This window comes from Sciurus carolinensis, chromosome 5 (assembly GCF_902686445.1).
Source record: "Sciurus carolinensis chromosome 5, mSciCar1.2, whole genome shotgun sequence".
Taxonomy (NCBI): domain Eukaryota; kingdom Metazoa; phylum Chordata; class Mammalia; order Rodentia; family Sciuridae; genus Sciurus; species Sciurus carolinensis.
Genome location: NC_062217.1, coordinates 52,353,005 through 52,374,801, shown reverse-complemented (window position 1 = coordinate 52,374,801; position 21,797 = coordinate 52,353,005). Strand labels below are relative to the sequence as shown.

The window sequence follows — 21,797 nt, the reverse complement described above, 5'->3', positions numbered from 1 at the left end:
TTTAGTATTAAACATATTCCTTGTATGAAAAATCACATCTCAATTTTAATTCTTATAACAACCTGGTGAGTAGCAAGTATCTGATAAGAAAACAACAAACAAAAGAATAAATGGTGAAACAAGTTGCCCTGGACTGAAGAGCTTATTTCTTTTTCAACGAGGAATCTTGTGAGTAGAATCTCAGTGTAAACTATCTACACAGAGTAAGTGACTTAAATGAATCATATTCTTTGGCCCAGAATTCCACCATTTTAAGATAATATGAAACTACATTGTTGACATAGAAATACATCCGTGACTGTATATTTTTTAGTAAAATGCAGCTTACTGTATTATGTTTAAAAAATGAAACTTTTTGTGAAAAATCTAGCTTCATATGCATCTGTGCTCATATATGAAGTAGAAATATATACTTGTTCATGATCTCTTTTCCAAACACCTTGAAATTAGACATATTTTGTAAGTACTCTTTCCTATTATGGAATATTTTGAGTATCTGTTCAGTATTAGTTACTATCTCAGCAAAAACTGACAACATCTCAATCATGAACATATTAATATCCCCACAGTAAAAAGTTTAATACTCATATTAAATAGAGTAAATAAAAAATATGAATAGTCAGGTGTAAGTCCTCTGGATTTTGTAGTTGGGGAGAAGAAATTGTAGATTAACACAAAAAAGGTTATCAGCATCTGTATATGAGTAGTAAATTATAAGGCAATTAAACTTGATAAAGGCAACTTTCTATATTTTCAGTACACAGTATATAGTAAGTTCTTACTATACCCCAGACACTGTTTTAGGTATGAATTTTTAAGTAGAACTTTTCCAGTAAGCAAAAATCCCTATTAAAATTATGGAAAAAATGCATTCGAAATTTGGGGGGGAAAAGAAGGAAAAAACCCTCAAACACACAAAACTAGAAAAAAATTTACAATTATTTTAATACAAAAACATAGATTTTTACATAGTGGTGTTTTGTGATAGTTATCTTTTTCCCCACCAAGAGTAAAATCTGTTTACATAGGGAAACAAGGAAAAAATTGTTAAAAAAATCAAACAGGAGAGGAGTATCTGGCCCTGCAGTCAAATGCAGGGCATTCATCCTTGGAGACTAACTACGTACTCCCAGTTTGATGATAAAGTAGTTGAATCTAAATACACCAGACTAACAGTGTCTGAGTCTCAGTGGCATAGCTTCATTTCTAGAATATCTGAAACAGTACAAAAATCCTGGGTCCAAAAATTGCAAATATTTACATGTCAGTTGTACAGGGAGATCTTTTCTTTACAAAGTTCCTTAATTCCATATTTTACCCTACATGTGTTAACTTATTATTGATGCTTTAGACACATTGTTATTTAAATCTAAAACATGAAGTATGGAATTTTCCCTAAAAGAAATGAAAAAGTGAAAGAGTTGCTATTTTCTCTGATAAACAGCTTTCTCATTCTTTGATTTTTTCAAAATAGGGAAATGAGTTGTCATACATTGCTTGAAAACTAGTTTTTTTTTTTTCTCTTTCTGAAGGTACATGAGTTTATTTATGTAGAGTCAGGTAGTTTATAAAAGCTATACACTTATTATAAAAAAGACAAATTATGGAACTCTTTTTCTAGTCTAATTTGATTTAAGAATGTTGATACCCTTTTTCTTGAGAGGACAGAACATCACCAATATAAAATGGTGAACCCAGTACCATAGTGCATAAATAGCTCAAGATGAAAGCACAGCAATAAGCTCTTTCCATTATTGCAGAACCAATAAATAAGCATAATGAAAACCATGACACATTATTACATTATTCTGTATTGCCTCTATTCATTAAAAAATCCAGATGAATGCATTTAAAATAATTCCACATGTCAAATGAATGTTAGCTTTGCAATTGAGATGATGCTGAAAGGAATATGTGCATAGGGAGAGCAAAGGCAAGGTCTTATGTGGCTTATATTGAGATTATGGTAGAAGTACAAGGGATCTGTGCAATAACTACTTAAGACCCAAATGGTAGTAGCATAGTATTTATCATTCACTTGCTCTATGTGTTTTCTGATATTATGGAGTCAATAAAAACCAAATTAGAAAGCTTTAGAAGAAGCTTCCCTGTCAATTAGCCCTTGGATGAATTCTCCTCTTTCAGTTTCCCTGTTGATTTAATATACTAGATTATATTAGCAGCACTGGCTTGTAAATAAGGAGTATCTGAATCCTTTTAATGGAGATACGCTGCCAAAATAATCAGCTTCACACTTAATAAGTTTCTAAGTATTTGGAAAAGCTGTGAAATGGGATTATAAGGTTAAACTGTGTACATCTGGCTTGTCACTGTATAAATATTTCAGAAATTTGATCTCATGGGCCAAAGAAACACCTGTCTAATCATGACTCTTTTCCAAGTTACATGAGCTTCAGTGAGAGAAGCAGTACATAAATGCTGACAAGAAATCTTGATCAATTTGCATAATGCACTTCTTATGCAAGACACATAATATATCATACCTCACCATTCTAAGTGAATACATACGAAATATTCCAGACAGGTTCCATAATATCATACTTATCTTGGCAAAAAAGCATGGGGGTACCCACAATTTGAAATTTAGGATAATCACTGGAAATTCTAAATAGTTGCACTGATGTTTTTCTTTTGCTATGGTATGTAATTGTAGCATAATTAGATGTTGTAAGTGTAATTTTCATGTAACATGAACCCATAGAATAATTAATGAGAGGTAGGAATTTGTGCATAAAATAACAGTAAAATCTTGAGCAGTTGCTCTAGTTAATAGAAACTTTAATCAAGTTGAATGTTAGTTGCTTTTAACCAAATTCAAGTTTAAATAAGTATATTGACTGTCAAATCTACACCAGTCCATTAAGCATGATTTTAGTTTTTCAAGTTTTCTGTGAAAAAAGTAATTAGGTTAGAAATGCATTGGGTATGGTTCTTATCAAATTAACTTAAAATGTTCAACTTAAAAACACAGATTTTAAAACTATGGCCCAAAAATGGCAGCTAAAGGTCATTGAATCAAATTTCTAATTATATTTCCTAGAAGCAGATGGGTGCAATGAAACTTAATGATTGAATTTTAAATGCTTTCATGCACCTTTTATCTGTTTCCCAACATGTTGATTCTACCTTAATGGTATAACAAGATAATAGGTTTACTACAATTAACCAAGTGAAATGATATATCCACTTTCCAATTATTTATATTACCTAGGGATATTCAACTAGAGTCCCTTTCGTTCTCTCACTTCTAAAGTACTTTCACTACCAATAGTGTGCTTGCACCTCAAAAACCCAAACAATAACATCATTCAGTAACAGATGCTTCCTTAGAGATTAGATTTCTTTAGTGAATTAATAAGTAACTAACACAAATATCAAGTTCACGTTCACTGAGACTCAATGGGAAATTTCAACTAAAATAATTTTAAGGAATTTATTGAATAAATTGAGCTATAAAGTTTTACTCATTATATGATAAACTCCTCAGACGTGAATTGTCATAAATGTAAGAAGCAAAAGATTTACTAAGAAATTTACCAAGAAAAGAAATTAGCATTCTGTTTTTCAGGAGTGGCAGATGGAAGATTTTTATCTTCACTACATCTTACTAGTACACAGTTCTACCTGAACAACAACAAGAGGGAACTGTGTTGGGAAGTTTATTTTACTGCTTAGTTTTATTTTTCTTTCATATAAAAGAAGATAAACATTAAACGCTTAAAATATATCATCAAGCCTGGATTAAATGAAAATGAAGAATTTTTAAAATTTTAACTACTACACAAATGTTTGTCTATCAACTACATTTTAAAAAATGCCAAATGTCATATTATTTAATCCAACCCGTACTTGTATTTCTCTACTATGGCAATTCAACTATATGAATTCCAGGAGAACATGTGCATATAGTTAAACATAAATCCAGTGAGCATCACCACCCTGTCTCATAAACATATATACTGAATTTAATAATATGTACCATAAATATAAATACACAATATATTAAATATCTCTGTAAAAAACACATCTTCTGCTAGGATGTCACAGATAAGAGACCAGATGAAAAAGACCAGAATAGAGTTAGAACAGGTCAGTACGAGATATAAATAATAATCCCTTTCCTTTTGCTTCTCTCAACATTATGTGTTTTAAATAAAACTTTTCAAATATTTGAAACAACGTATGTTTCAAATATTTGACAACGTATGTTTTCAGATTACGTGGTTTGATATAAAACTAACAATACCTAAAAACTGGTGATTTTGCAAAATGTTCACATTGTTACCAACATTATTTGGAAGTTGCATTTCCAGTAAATGTGTAAGCTGTATTCTTTGAAAGAAAGCATATATATATACAATAGTTTAAGAAAAAGTCCCACATTGAGAGAAATGAGTAAAATTCAGACTTAGTATGACAGGCCCAGTTTCTGGTCGATCCTGTGAGAGCACATCTGCTCTGTACAAGGCCTTTTCCAAGAACACAAAGCCAATACCTATCTGGCAACCTCCCCATGTGGATAAGTAACACAGATTGTTGGTGTGCCTTTAAAAAAACTTCCAAGTATTTCAGAGTGAATTTATAGATAGACTTGTACTAAAATGATTAGGTAAGTGTGTATATAATGTCTACACTGAGAATCCATCAAACATTATATAATTTTACATAATATTTAACATTATTAATTGAATCTTTCATAAGGTCTTTGTCTTGTGTACAGATGTTTAAAATAATCCCTAAACCTTTTAAAATTACATTTCAATGCTCTTTTTTATTGTTGTTTTTCCTTGTTTCCCAGTCACTCTGGCAAGATGCATGATTTATTCCTTCCTTCCTTCGTTCCTTCTTTCTTTCCTTCCTTCCTTCCTTCCTTCCTCCCTCTCTCTTTCTCCCTCTCTCTGTCTCTTCCTCTCTCTCTTTCTTTTTTCTTCTTATTGTGGTGCTGAGAATCAAACCTAAGGTCTTATGCATGTTATGCAAATGTTTTATCACTGAGCTACATGTTTAGCCCCAAATGAATTTTTAATATGGTTTGAAAACTCATTTTGCTTGAAGGCTTTATTTTAACAAACCAATGTATTACTTATATGGATTTTACAATTAAAATTAATATTTAAATTAATTTAAATTTTAAATTAAAAATTCAGTTAAGTAATAACCAAGTCAAAAATAGCTTAAAAGTGGCAAACTTTCAATGAATTTTTTAAAACATTATTTTATTATTTATCAATTGCATAAGTTATTATGGATTAGACCACTCCACAGGTTGGGGATGTATTTTAAATAACAGTATTAAAACAGGTGACATGATGTTTATTTGAATACTTAGTTTACTTTTCCTCAATAAGTATATGCAAATCTCATTACCATCTACATAAGATAGATTTTGAAATCTGGGGAAAAATTATGTAAATTAGCTAATTATTATTATATATATTTGATAATTGTCAATGTTATTTTCTTATTATCAAATGGCAGATGGTAGGTATCAAAGTAATAAAATCATAATATTGTATATTAACCAATAAAAACAGATGTAACTTTAAAAGAACTGTTTATGATTTAGCTATAATCTCATTTTATTTAAAAAAAACAGAAGTATTTATACTTTACACAGTATCTCTACAAACATAAATATCTGAAAAATTGTTTAATACAGACAAAATTATCAAAATAGATTAATTTAGTAGACCTGGGTAAGAATTAAAGCAATTCAATATAACATTTGAATTGCATAATTTTAGTGTTGTTATAAACTATAATAAAGAATGGGAAAAATGATATTCTAAAGTCAACACAATCATCTCTTGTCATAAAAAATACAAGTATGAATATTCATGTATGTATATGTTATATTATATATATGCTTGCATATATAATATAAAGAGGTACTATGAAAGTTGATGCTCACAATTGAAAAGTCTTATTCACTTGTTTTTCTCCATGAACTTGTAATGGATCAATATAATTATATAAGAATTTGTATTGTAGTTATTTAAAAGGCAATGAGTATAAATGAAAATTATCAAAATATGCCACTTTAAAATAAATTATTTACCAAATGGTTCTATCTATCTATGTATCTATGTATCTATCTATCTATCTAAGACTTTGGTCTGAGTCCATACTTCAGCATAGATGGGATTTTTGATGATTGGAAATCACTTAACTACACTTTTGATTTCCTTTCCAAGAGTTCTTATTTTCTAATGTGCCCATTATATATTAGGTTCTCTCAACTACATTGACAGATATGGATTCTGTCTTCAAGTATTCTGCTATATAGACTTCTTTGAGATAAAATAACTTAATCTTGCAAATAGAGAATTAAAACACTGATCCGGAGGTTCAATAATGTTCTTACTTAATATCATCCACTATTTTGCATGTAGATCAATTGGGAATGGGGTTACACCACCACCACTGCAACTAAAAGGAGGGAATGGCAAGTAGTAAGATGTCACACCTCCTGTTATCCATTCAGTCTTTGTATCTTGATTATCCCTCTTAAATCCTGAGACCTCAAGTAGTTTTGGGATCAACATAGAAGAAAATTACTTCCATGGCCTTTACTGATTTACACATTACTTTGCCATACTTTTCTTTTTCCCTAATAGTTTGAGTCATGCTTTCTCAACATTGTTAAATGGTCTTACTCCCATTTACTTCCAGTTTAACTGGACCACAGAGGTGTAATGGGAAATATATCTACTCCTTTACTATGTTACATGTCAACTTTTCACCTAGGGCAAAACTTAATGGCTGATTTTTGAATCTTTATTTCTAGAGATTTACTACAGAAACACTGACATAACCTTTAACCAGAGCAAACAGAGCCACTCTAATAAGCAGGAGACACCAAACCTACAAATGCACAAGGAACAGAAAGATCCTGGCAGGAATTAATCTACCATTTTCACACATCTGCCCAAGGGAGGTATTGTAATTGCAAAAATTTACTCTAAGACTGCTGAGACTCATAGTAATTATGTTTCTTTTTTTTTTAATAGAAATAGCCACAGGTGGTAACAAATTGGGTTTTGAGATGGGGAACTGGGCATGCATTCTAACCCAAATTACTATGTAATTGTCTTGATTATAAAAAATTGTGGAAAGTCTATTGCTCAAAATCATAAGAAAAATGTCTATTTAAAAGTATTTCTCATCTTTTTTATTTCTCTTCACTTAGGCATATTCCTTCACTTGTTAGTATTGGCACATCTTCTATCAGGGCCAGAGTGTAAAATAGACTTTTGGCAGTAACCCTTAAAATTCCTGGTGAGTAGTCTTTTTTTTTTTTTTTTTTTTTAAATAGGATATTTTTCTTATTTCCATCCTTATTATCATCTAGGGATAAATAGTAGCTTTCCTAAGAAGGTCAGGACCTGGAAACTTAGCTAATAATTACTACCCATGCTTCTGCCAACAGTAAAAGTGCAAGGTTAGAGTTATTTTCTTTAATCTATGAGTTGATATTAAAATGGTTGCTGTTTTTATTTATATATATATATATATATACATATATACATATATAATATATAATATACATATGCACACACACATACACAGAGAAAGAGATGACTAAATAGATAGATGACGTCAATATATCAATAATCTTATACCTTACTCCACACTTAGGTTTATGCTACAGTATCAAGATGTTTTCACTGTTTCCTTAATTAAGGCATTCCATGGATATCATGAAAAGTAAAAGTCAGTGTAAACCTTCAAACTTAAATTTATTTTTAATTCAGGAATTTCTGATTTACTGAGTCAAGATTATAATATGAAATAAGACATTGACTTGAAACAAGAAGAAAAAATAGTAATTAATGTAACATGAGATCATACAAAGATAAAACAGTAGAGAAAATACAGCAAATGTTCAAATATCTTGCCTTGAAGGCATGTGAAGGTAAGTTTCTATGTAATTTTTAATTCTACCATAATGAAAACAATAATAAAGATGGACAACTGATTTATCATTTTTGCATGACTTATAACTTCTCATTGTCACATTTTAATACAAAAAATTGATTTATGATATTCTTTTTAGGACAGATGAAAAACTGCAGAAGCAAAATAGAAAATAAGAAATGTGTGTACCCAGAAAATACTACAATAGAATTCACCAAACTTAGATAATATATTGCTTATTTTTTGTAATAGAACTATGAAATCAAAAAAAACTATTTTTAAAGTTGTGAAGTTTTTATGACTAATATTTATATAATGATGTATAATTAGGTAATTATCAAATTTGAGTTAGAAAATAATTTCTTTTAAAGCTAACTCACCCTTGTTCCAGAATACTGAAAGGAAAATATTTTTCTAGAAAATTTTATGAAGATGTGAAGCATATTATTTTGCAAACATACCAGACCGAGACATCAGTAGAAAACATATACTGCTACTTTTCAAATGTGCTTACATAATTCTTCTCATGATAACCACAGGTGAATTGCTTTTATAAATTCAATTCTGCATATACAATTTGCTCTGCTGTTGTGAAAGAATACAAAAAATACATAAAATATTGAGTCATAGAATAATCTCAGTATAATCTGATAAAGTATGTTATGCAAAAAATGAAATAGATTACTTTTTGCAAAGGTATTTATGGTGAGTCTTTTCCCTCTGTGATGAGAAAAACAATGCTCCATCTTAAGGGTGAAAACTATAGTGTTAGGCTTCTAAAATTGATGGAAATGTTCATAATGCAAGTATAAATTTAAGAATTATTCTAAGAAATGAATTGCCTAAAATTGAACTATAACATAAAAGACATTTTTAACTACTGAAACTATTTTTGTCTATTAAAAAAATACCTGTTGCATTTACATTTTATGCAAGGAAACTATTGGAATTTAGGATTCCAATATTTAGGATTATATGTATAGATTTCAATTTGTGTTTTATTGAATTGGAGGACCTCAAAATTATGTATACACATAATTATTAAAGATTCATTTAGGAATACTATGAAGATGTATATAAATTAATGACATGTCTAAATTATATTCTTAAAATGTTATTACCAAAGAAAACATATATATAAAGTACCATAGTCAATGGAAGGTTATTTAGTTATGTTGTAAGTTAAATATGTTATTTGAAAGCAAGAATTGAAACCACATTACCATCTTTCAGAATAGAAAGTCATCACCTACATCATGTATTAATATAATTTATAAACATGTAACCCATGTTTCATAAAAGTAGTAAATATCTGCATAATAATTATGAATGTAAAGCTTTGAAACTTGAAATTGATTTTTAATACTTTAGCTTTCAAACTCTACAAAGGCTGCTTTTAGCTGATAAAGACAGTAAACAAGAAATTGTCCTTTAAATGGTTGCTTTAGTGCGTTCCACTAATTAAAAATCAGAAACATTACAAGTTTGAAAAGTATTAAATATTATTTAGATGGTGTATCTCAGAACCGAACAGAAGTTTATAAAATTATATTTATCTTCATTGTGTTCATTTTTCTTACAACTAAAATATGGTTCATGAGACTGTTCTAGTAAATAGAAATATAAAGAAAATATAAAGGTAATATAAGCTTTAAATGTTTTAAAATAACTGAGATAAAATGCATTTCTAATATCATTAAATTATTTTAATATATTCCACTCCTCTAATCAGACCAAAGTCTGTCTATGTAGATTAGTTACATATAAAGTCTCATTTATCCAACCTGTATTTATCCTTTGATCACAAAGCTTGTTAACTTAAATAGTCTTTTATTGTTATGATTCATTTTCCCATAATTATACTGTTTAACTGCCTTATTTTTTTGAATAAATATATGCAAATGCACCAATCACATTCAGCACAGTTATGGTAGAAGCTCAATGAACCATAAGAACCATTTCACTATAATAAAACTGTCTGGAATAGATCCAGGGCAAAGCCTACAAATACCAGTAATCAGAATGTCACTAGGACCAGAGCAAACAAAAGTGTGTTACATATATATCAATAGATTCTCTGAAATATTGTCTGAAACCAATTTTTTTAATCTATTGCTGGAGGAATTTGGTGAATACAAGTAAAAGATGCCACCCACAGAGCCATAATTTTGCATTTGTATTTTGTTAGATTTTTAAAAAATGCTTTACCTTAAAAATATTGAACTTAAACTTCTGCAGTAGCAAGGAAGCAGGAGTCTGCTTTTGCTTAGTCACAGCAAGGATGTTGATGCCATTAAGGACTTCTTTATCATAGATGATTTATTTCAAGAGACCAAAGGATAGCAATACATCACTGTCAAAGCTAGTGGTGAAAGCCATGACTAACTGTAAAATACTGTATGCTATTGAAGGAAATTCTTGTCAAAGTCTCCTTTACTAAAATAGGTTGACAATAGATTAGTGTAGGTCTGATGAACTTTGAAAATGTTTTTAGGGTGGGTGGCAAAAGTCACACTATCTTCAAAATGATAGGCAAACTGAACTTCATGCTGTTCTCTAACAACTATACCATCATTGGTTGAAGGAATTTAATGTGAAAAAAAAAATCTCTTCCCTAATGATTTTACTAAAAGATGACTTCAAGATAATACCCTGTGGGATTTATTAAACAGAAGTATCACTGAGGGGAATACATTCTAGAGCAGTGACTAATATCATAATTAGCAGGTGCATTTGTAAGAATTCACCCACTATTGAGTGTATTGCAAGACTTCTCACCATCAGGGAGTTAAGTTTTACTTCCTAACTGGCATGAGCCCAATTATAGTGACTTCTTCCTTCTGTAGTTCTTTCATCATCAGGCTCACACCATGTATTTTCACAACACTTCCAGTCATCCTCCAAACAATAGAAAATTACATGACAATAGGTTTTTTCCTCTTTTAACCTATATAAAATCCAATTGCTGAAGGACAGTTGTTTCTTAGCTCCTCCACTCTAGGATGTCTGTTTTATGGAATTTCAAATTTTGGAAACTTTAAAATGGTAAAATCACCAAGGTCTAACACTATCAAGAAAACAAAGGTTTGAGTTTCTCCTTAAAAAGGAGAATTTCTTTGAACTCTAAGAAACATGTAAGAATAGGCCAATATTTTGAATATTTACATATATCATACTGAACATGTAAAGACATGTATACATGTAAATACATATTTAATTTTGTCAATTTTTTTCATATTTTCTTCAATGAATACAGAACCTAAATTTACTGCAATAAATTCATATAGATCTTTATAAATTTTAAAAAACAATATTTTTCTTAATTTACACCTACTATCCTTACAGATTTATTTCTGTTGCATTAAATTACATAGGAGCACTAACAGAAAAATTTGAAATCTGAAACTTACCAGTAGTGCAGAAACACAATAAAATATATATGTTATATTTTATAAAGTGTTAAATGCTTATCTAAAGAGTGTGAAGGTTTTTCTTCTTAAAATATCTAAAATTCATCATTTTTAATAGAGATGATATTTAGGATTAGTTTAGGAATAAATCCTTTAACCTCATATATAAAAACTGTATTATAAAGAAGTGAGTAATATATATTACTGTATCAACTTTATGGAAAAACTCTCTGGAAAATATTATTTTGTGTGTTTTTATGCATGCCTTGAAAAATATAGTCAATAGTTGCTATCTGTTTCAGGAAATGTAACTTTTTATAACTAAAATGTATGTTCAACTAGTTGAGATAAGAATTTTAAGGCACACATTTTTGTGATCACGTGGATCCTTAAATAACATGGGGATGCCAAAAATAAAATCCCAAGTCTTTGGTGCAGATTTACATCTTTTTCCTACACTTTTAAAGGCCAGGTGAATTATTATCTGTGTTAATATGATAAAATATCATGTAGTTGACATTTTGGAAATTTTATTGAAAACTAAAAGCTAATGAATAAAGAAATTATTACCCTATGATGTGTTATCAGCTATTTTAAAAAAAATAAGATTCTACTGTTTTCCTTTATTGTGAAATAGAAGAATGCCCACAGGTTTATATTGGAGCTGAAGTTTTCTCAGATGCACATGTAATTATGAATAAAAGTGACAATATAATATGAATAATGACACTAAGTTTGAAATTTTAAAATAATTTAAAACTCTTCTCCAAAGAAACTTCAAATGCCTAATGGCTGATTATATTTTAAATTAAGTTTACTACTTTGTTTGTACTATTTTTAATGTATAATAAAAGAAAAATGTTTAATGACTGTGATTTGTTACTCTTAACTAGAAATTACTCTTATGTTTTCAAAAACCTTTCGGAAGGAAAAAAAAAAAAGTACAGGAATGATGCAGTTGGAAAGGGACATCCCTTTCCCACTCAGACCACCACAACCTCAATTAATAGAGATTATATTTAGTTTATAGAAATTAAAGCATGTAACTAATCAAAGTGTGCCTCCTTAGAATAAAAGTTGCAGCATAATATCTGCAAAATTCTAAATGACAAGTGAAATTGTTCACATTGTATATTTGTTGCTAATATCAATAATACCCTAGAGATATAAAGTTTGAAGGATCAAGAGTTTGGAAACTCATCTTAATGAGTCTCTATAGTTAAGAACCTCTTGTATTAGAGAAGTGGGAATAAGATGGGTAATGGATAATGTTATTATTTAAAGAAAGACCTTTAATTTCACCTTTTCATTTTGAGATACTGAGTTTATTATTTATGCTATGATACTATAGTTCTCTACATGTCAATCTCATTTTTATATGTTTGGATTGAATCTAGGTATTTACCATGTGCTTAATTCCTTTTTATTGAAAAGGTCATGCATGTATTTCTAAAGAATTCTAGCATCCTGTCATAAAGACTGTGAATCATTTTAAATTGATCTGCAAAACACCAAATAAGAATATGTTTTTTAAAAAAATTTATTTTAGTAAATCTTATTTTGCTGGCTCAATACATTTTCTTTTATGAGTTTATGTTAAAATTATTGGGAGTAGTGCTTAAAAAATACGAAAACAGATCTTCAAACAAAACTGGAAATCCTATCAGTGAGAAGTCCCCAGCTTCCTCACCTCATCTTGGGAGACCTTCATTGAAAACACCTGTTGAGAAGTTACCCTGAGACATAATAAGTAATTCTTGATAAGGTAAAATTAGTAGTTATTCTTAAGAATTATTAATGATCTCTACTTGGTTTTAGATTTCATGTTATCACATGAAGTAATTCATGTGGAAATTGCTCCTATGGAAAAGGTTTTATAAATTTGTGTAACAATCTGTCTTATCTATCACAAAATTTGTCTTCTTATACTTCAAAATCAGTCTTACACTTTTGAAAGGAATAAAATATTTAATTATTATCTATGTTGTATTATAATTCTCACTATTGTGGGTGTTTTAATCTATTAAAATCTACTGTTTAAACACTATATAGACTGCTTAAATTTATTTATGGAGCTTTAATTATTCTAATAAAATCACTTCTCACAAACCTTTGTTTCTATACCAGTTCACATGATTATTCTATATTCAAATTCAGTAAAAACACTCTTGTGCCAAGAAAACCTACAGACATTAACCTTAACATGTTAGACCCTGTGAAACATACACAAATGCTTTGATACTTAAATAAATCTTAACCTTTGCTGTGACATGAGCCTTAGCTGTAACATGAACCTTATAAGTCACAAAGTTCTTAAAATTTCTATCACTACATTGTGCCAGGATATTGAAACACAATTATGAAATTCTTTTCAATTCATTTGGTAGAATTATGCTGTGAAACTTTGAAACAGCATGCAAAATGCTGGTACATAAAGATGAATCACACCTAGTAGCTGTGAGTACAAGTGAACTTTGTGGATTAAAAGTCTACCTTCAAAAATACATATGAAATTAATACTGTTTCCTTCCTGGACTTTATTTTATACACACACTAATAAATGCATTTGAAACAAGATTATGTGATACCTAAGTGCTTTCATTCAAGCATGCCACTTTAGCACCATGTGTTTGCAGCATATCAGTTTTGAAATGTAAAAAGACACTTGTTAATTTACTATGTTCTCCATAATAAGTATTGAGATAAACCTAATATATTTAAAAGGAAATACATATATTAGAAATTTACAAAGAATATCTTAGAGGATTGCAAAAAATCAATATAACAAAGAGCCTGCTTTAACAGTTTATGCTGAGAATATTTTCAGGGCACAAACAATATGAGAACTTAGGAAGTCGCTTTGAGAAAAAACTTACTTTGTGTTTTTGTTGCATGGGTTAAGATTCTAAAAAAATAAAAAGACTATCAATACACCTTGTCTTTAGTGTTCTGTCTAAATTGTGTATTTCTGTATGCATTTGCAATTTGCTTTTTCTTGAATTTTACTGGTAAAGAGAAGAATCATCATCATCATCATCACCCTTAAGCAGTGACCAGCTCCAAGGACAACATGTTGTAAATTCAGGACAGGCATCACTATCTCCTAAAAACTTGTGAATATTTCAGTCAAACTTGTTCCTCAGTGGTCTCACCAAGAAATCAGACTTGCTGAGAATTCTACTTGCACCAATTACTTTTTTTGTTTTTTTATTAGAAACCAAATGAAAATTCAACTTAGAGCACTTGAAGTGGAGGATTAAGCATTAACTCTTTGTGACATCTCTGCATTGTTAATGGTATAATTATAAGAAATGTTACAATACATAAATTCATTATAAAATTACTGCAACAGATTTACAAATATATATTTTAGGGCAAGGGGTATATAGCTCAGTGGTTGAGTGCTTGCCTAGCATGTGCTCTGAGTTTGATCCCCAACATTGAAAAAAAAAATATATATATATATATATATATTTCAGCATTATCTCCCCCTATAGAGATTTGATTATCACATATACCAATTTTACAGTCACAGAAAGACTTGCACAAACATGAAAATGGGGAATTCCTTTGAAGTTTATAGACAATGTCCTAAAATCATGATTACTGATATACAGTGAACACTATTAAAGTAGGATTTAATACTACAATTGATCTGTTAGTGTTCAGTAACCAAGATATTATGCTATCGTAGAAAAATATGTTTTGATGAAAGTTAGCATATGGAACACTTGTGTGAAAGAATAGGACTATGAAATTTTGCTATTCAGTTTTAAAATAAAAACATTACTGAGTCAAGTGTCATTAAAAGCAAAAGTTATTTGCTTTTCAAAGCATGATAATATGAGCAAGTTATTTTTCATTTACCTCACTCTAATTTTCCTCCCAAAGTGTCACTTTTAGTTAAGCTCAATTTTGAACTCCAAGCACTGCTCATCCAGAGTAATTTGTAATAACACATTCATAATAAGCAAAAAATAAGTTTTTCTGTGATATGACTCAATAGTGAATAAAAGAAAATACAGAACTAAACAAAGTAGTCACAATACGGTCACCTTTTTACAAAATCTGTTTATATCAGTCATTTAGTTTTTGTCATATATTAAGAGCTTTGAATCATACTATATAATATACAATAAACATCACCTAGAAATCCTGAAAGTGCACACTATGTAAACTAAATGCAACCTAAATCCTGAGCAAATTTGCCTTCCATTTTCAATAGCACAAAATAATCCTGTGACTCTCTTGCATAATGATCCAGTAACTCTCTCTTCATTCCTCAGTGACTTCAGGAAGCATCACAAAAAACACAGAATACAACAAATACAATGGTTTTCCTAGATATTTACAGATCACTATCCCCAGACTGTATTTATTCAAATTTCTGGAGTAAACTCCAAGTGTTAACTCACAATTCAAAAGCATAAGTTACACTAATGCATTATTGCTGCAGCTTCAGTTGAAGAATAAATGAGATCTCTGTCCTTTAAAACACTTTTAAAATATAAAACTAACTTTTGGGGGGAGTGGCAACTTAGTTAAACTTACTCATGCTCTAAAATTCTGACCAGTTCCTATTCTGTAATTTGATAGCTAATATTTGGGTAAAATTTTCTTTCATTTTGGCATAAAAAATTTTCAAATGAATCAAAATCTTTTAAGGAGAATTACTTTTTTTTCTACTCTGGAATTCCTGTTTCAGAAAGAAATGTAGACCAACAAATAAAATAAACTATTAATACTGTACACTGCTAACATTTTTAAATCTATAAAAATAAACTTTAAAAAAAGCAACAGAATTAAGACATTTACATCTTGTAGATTTTAGACTATTATATGTGAGGGTTTATGTGTAAAATATGATGCACACACAGTGTCAAAGTGTAAACCATTTTCATTTTTAAAATCCCCCTCACTGCTGCTGGCAGTGTGGCTTGTCCTGTTCCAAAGGTTTCAGGACAGCTCCAAAACCAGCAATAAAGTGAATTCAGTCCCAGTTATGCTAAAAGTCTCCTACCTGAATTATGGACATCCGAGTGGCAGGGGTCTCGCTCGCGTTATTCCCTTGTCCGGTGAAGCTGGTGTGGCAGCCTGCGTGCCCCTGAGGGACAGTTAGGTTGTTGGAGGCTGGTTTGAGATACATCACCTCTGAACGGGGCGAGCTGAGGGGCAGGCGGGTTTGGTAGTCGAAGTACATGGGGGAGGTGGCCAGGGAGGGACTGCTCACCACGTTCATGACGTTCATGGCGTTCCTCTCTTCCACTTCGCTCTGCACCAGCATGATATCATTTTTGTTGATCTTCTTCTTCTTGCCCTTGCCCCCGCCCAGCTGCGGGTGGCTGTACTCGGCGATGCGGCAGTTGTAAGTGCGGATCTCCTTGTTCTCGCGCTTGCATTTGACAGCTATGGTGATCATGGCCGCTAGGAGGATGATGGAGATAGTGCTCAGAGTCACGATGAGCGGCAAAGACATGTCCCAGTGGTGTTGTTCGCCGTTCACCCGGGGTACCCCCTCCGGCAGCGAGCCGCTCACAGACCGGATAATGAGCTTGGCCACAGCGGATAAGGTGGGCTTGCCATGGTCTGTCACCTTCACCACCAGCTCCACCACGGGTGTCACGTCCTCCCAGAAAGGGTGCAGCGTGCGAATCTCGCCGCTGGATGGATCAATCTCAAACAGGTGGTCGTCATTGCCATCCACAATCTCGTAAGTGAGGCGCCCGCTCTCGCCAAAGTCACTATCTAAGGCGCGCACGGTGCTTACCAGGTAGCCCAGGCCAGCATTGCGCGGGACCTGAAGCTCAGCCGTGTCGTTCTGCAGCGTGGGCAGCACGATTACTGGCGCGTTGTCATTCACGTCTAACACCGTCACCCTCACCGTGGCGTTACTCTCCAAGTGCGAGGGTGCTCCAGAGTCCTTAGCAAGTACCTTGAACTCAAAAGCCTTGGTCTGCTCGTAGTTAAAGGAGCGCAGGGCGTATATGGCCCCGTTAGTGGGGTTCACAGACACATAGGTGTAGATGGACACGTCGCCAATGTGCGAGGGCAAAATGGAATAGGACACTGTGCCGTTTTGGCCCAGATCGGGATCCTGAGCGAGCACTGAACCCAGGTACTCTCCTGGAATATTGTTCTCATGCACTTGCAACACGTAGAGCCCTTTGGTGAAACGAGGAGGGTTGTCGTTCTCGTCTAGAATCTTGACCGCGAACGACTTGGTGGAGTTGAGTGGAGGTGAGCCTCCGTCCCTCGCCACGATTGTCACGTTGTACTCGTCCTGTGTCTCGCGGTCTAGCGGGCGGTCAGTCACCACTGTGTAGAAGTTATCGTAGTTCTCCTCAAGCTTGAAGGGAACAGAACCCCCGGGACCGCCGAGGCCGCCGCCGCCGCCTGTCCCTCCTCCACCTAGGACTCGACACTGCAGCTGCCCGTTTTTGCCCGAGTCTCGGTCAGTGACCCGCACTAGGGCGATGACTGTGCCGGGCGGGGCGGCCTCGCTCAGCGCCCCCTGGCGCACCGAAACAAAACCAATGGACGGCGCGTTGTCATTGCGGTCGATGAGCTTGACCGTGACCTTGCAGTGGGCCGGGATTGGGTTAGGACCCAAGTCTCTGGCCTGTACGTCGATCTCCAGCATCCCATTCTCTTCATAGTCCAGGTTGCCCTTAACACGAATCAGGCCGGTCTTTGGGTCAATGGAAAACAGCTCCCGCACGCGGTCGGGCACGTAGCTACTGAAGGAGTAGAGCACTTCGCCATTGGGACCCTCATCAGCGTCGGTGGCGTTCAGATCAATGACTACCGTGCCCAGCGGGGCGTTCTCGGGCAGTTCTACCAAGTAGGAAGGCGCCTCGAAGACCGGACTGTTGTCATTAGAGTCTATCACCTTTACGTTGATCTGCACAGTAGCGGAGCGCGGCGGCTCGCCGCCATCCAGGGCAGTCAGCACAAGTGTATGGTGGTTCTGTTGTTCACGGTCCAACGCCTTCTGTATGACCAGCTCTGGGAACTTGGTGCCGTCGCCGCGGGACTTGACGTCCAGTGCAAAGAGACCGTGGTCATCGCGCGTGAGCAGATAGGTGCGGAGCCCGTTCTCACCCGCGTCCGGGTCATGTGCGCTGGTAAGGGGAAAGCGGGTTCCGGGGGCAGCATTTTCAGAGATGTCCATTTCGATCTGATCCGAGGGGAAGGAGGGAGCGTTGTCGTTGATGTCCTGGATCTCTACTTTGATCATGCAGATTTCCTTGTCGTTGGCGAACACCTCGAGGGACAGCTGACACTTGGCATTGTGGCGACACAAGGACTCACGGTCGATGCGCTGCTTGGTGTACAGGAGCCCACTATCGGCATCCACGTCCAGCAGGTGCGGTGCTGAGTTCTCCAGCACCCGGTAGCTGCCCGACTTGCCTCGCCCGCCGCTGCCACCGCGCTCAGCGGGCGGAAGCCCTGGCTGCAGTCTAGCATCTTTGCCGATGTTGCCGATCACGGTGCCGGCCCCTTGTTCCTCAGGCACTGAGTAGTTGAGGTTTTTGAGCGTCAGGGCAGGGGCCCAGAGAAGGAAGCAGCAACAGATGGAAAGGTACATCCCAGACCGGTGGGGTGGGGGCAGGAGCAGCCGGACTGGAGGGGCAAGCTTGTGGGTGCGCGCCAGCCTGGGGCCCGGGAGGATCGCGCGCGCGCGACGCGAGCCACAAGTCTGTAGGTCCTTCCTTCCTTCCGCACCCGGGCTGCGGCACCAGGCGGTCTCTCCTTATTCCGCTCAAGTTCCCCGAACCTGTTGATCTACAGCATCCGCACTGGGGGAGAAGCAGCGGCGCAGCGGAGCTGCAGCGGCTCGGAGCAAGGCGGCGGCTCCCTGCGGCTAAGGGCGAGCCCGGGGCTTTGTCTCTCCCGCCTGGACTTCAGGAGGCTCAAACTTGAGTGATGAGGCCGGCGATAAGAAGGAAATCGAGTCTGGGAGGGATGGTAATGAGCTAAAGAATCGGTAGGTTTTCCTGGCTCCCGCTAGGGCGCTGCAAATCCACTCCAGCCGGTAGCCTACAGAATACTCTTCACATCGGGTGGGGGAGGGTTCGGGGAGGTGTGTCTCCAGGCAGATCAGAAAGTGAAATCCTTACTTGTTACTCGTCTCCCGTGATGAAATTGATGGAAATGAGAAGCACGAACAGAGAGTCACAGATATATTTTTGAAGCTTCTCCGGCGCACTGTGAAATGTCTGCTTGCTGCGCAGGCTGGTCTGTTTTCAGGCAGTGTTTTGCTGCATTTAGAGATCTAATCTTGCATTGCTGGCTGAGGCAGCGGCGGCGGCGGACTGCATCTCCCAGCCAAGCGTATTTTTTTTTTTTTTTTTTTTTTTTTCTCTCTCCTTTCCGAGCAGCCAAAGGGAGGGGAGGAAATGCAGCGCAAAGAACTAGTGTCCCGATTTGTAGTTTCCTCCCCCTACCAGGCTCCTCCCTCTCTTCCTCGGAAAAGGCTCTCCCCCGAAATCAAGAAAGCCACAGCCTAATCAGCATTTGCGGTGTGAGTCTATTGGGAGGGGAAAATATATAGATATATCTCCGCCTCTGATCGTAGAACACACTGGTATCTACGCAAAACCAGTAGCCGCCGCTACCATCCCATTCTCTTCCTGTGAGCAAGGACTTCTCTCCATGCAGTTTAATTCCAGTTTGCTTTTCTTCCCAGGCAAAAGGAAATCAACAGGCAACTCATGGTTGGACGTGCAGATTTGAAGGGGGAGGGGGGAGGCAGAATAAAAAGGAAGGGGGAGCCACCCTCCCAGTCCTCCAACACACACTCTCCCTGTCTCTCGCTAGAAGGGAAACAGTCTCTGCATTCACAGGGCTGGGCTGTCAAGTGCCTCTCTTTTCTTTCTATTCAGCACCTCCTTCCAATGGCCCAGTCTCCCAGTCCTCTTCATCTAGAAAAGAAAACCTTGGCGAGGAATAAAAGTGGTGAATATTTGACGAGAATAAGGTGCGGGTTTTTTTTTTTTTTTTTCTTTTCCTAAAAAAAAAAAAAATTAATAGTAGGAGCAATGGGTTGGATGAAAGAAACACATCAAGGTTTGGCGTGATGCATTCTGCAGTCTCGCTATCACAGAGTCTCTCTGGGCGACTCCGGGAGGGCAGGGGGTGAGAAGCTGCGGGCCGCGGCGGTCCTGCCAGAGGAGCCCACCCCGGGAGAGAGCCCACTTCCAAGGAGAGGTTAGGCACAGGTTGGTCTACACGTTATTTCGGGTTCTTGAGGCGCCTAGATATACGGTAATGACACATCTAGAAATGCAGGTGTTCTGATCTGCCGGATGAGTCAGAAGCAGCGGAACGAATCGTATTCACTCTCGCCTCATGGTCCTCCCTTCACAGACATTAGTTGCGGCTTCTTCCTACCGCTTTCTCTGACTCACTCTATAGAAAGAAAAACCAGATTCATGTTTTGGAGGAAAAAAAAGAAAAAGAAAAAAAGAGAGAGAGAAAGGGAGTGGGGGAGGAAGGTGAAGCTGAATCCAGGAGCACTTTTACTCTACCTCTTTCTGCCGGAGTCCGAGGCTCTGGAAAACAAGTCGTCTGCTTTGCTAGGTGTATTTATTTTATTTTATTTTATTTTTTTAAAAAACCCTTTATCTTGGTTAGGCGTGAGATAACCCAAAATCTTTCAGAGTCTTAGGGGAAAAAAAATCACGTTTCCAGAAATTATTCTCAGCTTTGCCCCAGTATCATAGTTCAAGATTTTTCTCTCAATGTTCTCTATTCAAAGTCCAGCATCGGTGTGCATAGCTAATTGTGCAGTCTGTTGTGGAGGGCTTTTATTTTTATTTTTTTTAATTCTTCCTTTTCTGTCACGGGTGGTCTCTTTCAATCTGTTGCCCGTCAGGATCACCCCAAAGCCTGAGAAAGACGTGCGGATTTCAAACCAAATAAATCCATCTCCGCAAGCAAAGCAACGGAGGAAATGAAAGGTGAAAATTCAATTCAACAGTTGGAGTAGCGTCTCCCCAGTCGCCCTCCGCGGCTGCCGCATCCGCCGGACTCGCAGTCCCAGTTCTCTCCCCAGCGTCTCTTGCTGACTGACTCTATTCACCTCACGCCGCCGCTTAAACATTGATACTGATTCCCTGCCAGCCAATCCGCGTGAGGAGCAAGGCCCTGCCTCCTCGGCCCACGCCCAATAGAAGGCGGAGAAGAGGCTGTCGGGGGCGGAGCTAGGAGCCCCAGCGCTTTAGAGTCATTGATTAGATCAGTTAGATGGGAAACCAACGCCGCCAGCCGAGCCAGCTTTACGCTTTGGCGGCGGCGCCCAGGGCCTCGCTGCCGGGTCTCCCGGGTCTTTAACTACCGGGAGAAGCTCCTTCACTGTTTTCCTCCGGAAAAGAGAATTTAAAAAAAAAAAAAAGATAGCGATTTGATTTTTTTGTTGTTGTTATTCTACATACACTGGAATGGAAT

The 21,797-nt window shown here is 35.8% G+C and overlaps 1 protein-coding gene across 3 annotated transcripts in view; it reads right to left on the bottom strand.

The window, feature by feature from the left end:
- Positions 1–20,338, bottom strand: part of Pcdh17 (protocadherin 17) — a 90,056-nt gene extending 69,718 nt beyond the window's left edge. The window contains exons 1-2 of one of the 3 annotated variants that reach the window (XM_047553878.1): positions 16,579–20,338; positions 16,369–16,452 (exon numbers count right to left, since the gene is read on the bottom strand). In XM_047553878.1, coding sequence (XP_047409834.1) covers positions 16,369–16,452; positions 16,579–18,936 — 2,442 coding nt within the window. In that variant the 5' untranslated portion in view covers positions 18,937–20,338. Of the gene's footprint in view, positions 1–16,368 lie in introns of all 3 variants that reach the window. The other 2 variants (XM_047553877.1, XM_047553879.1) reach the window with 2 other exon arrangements.
- Between the last annotated feature and the right edge of the window lie 1,459 nt (positions 20,339–21,797).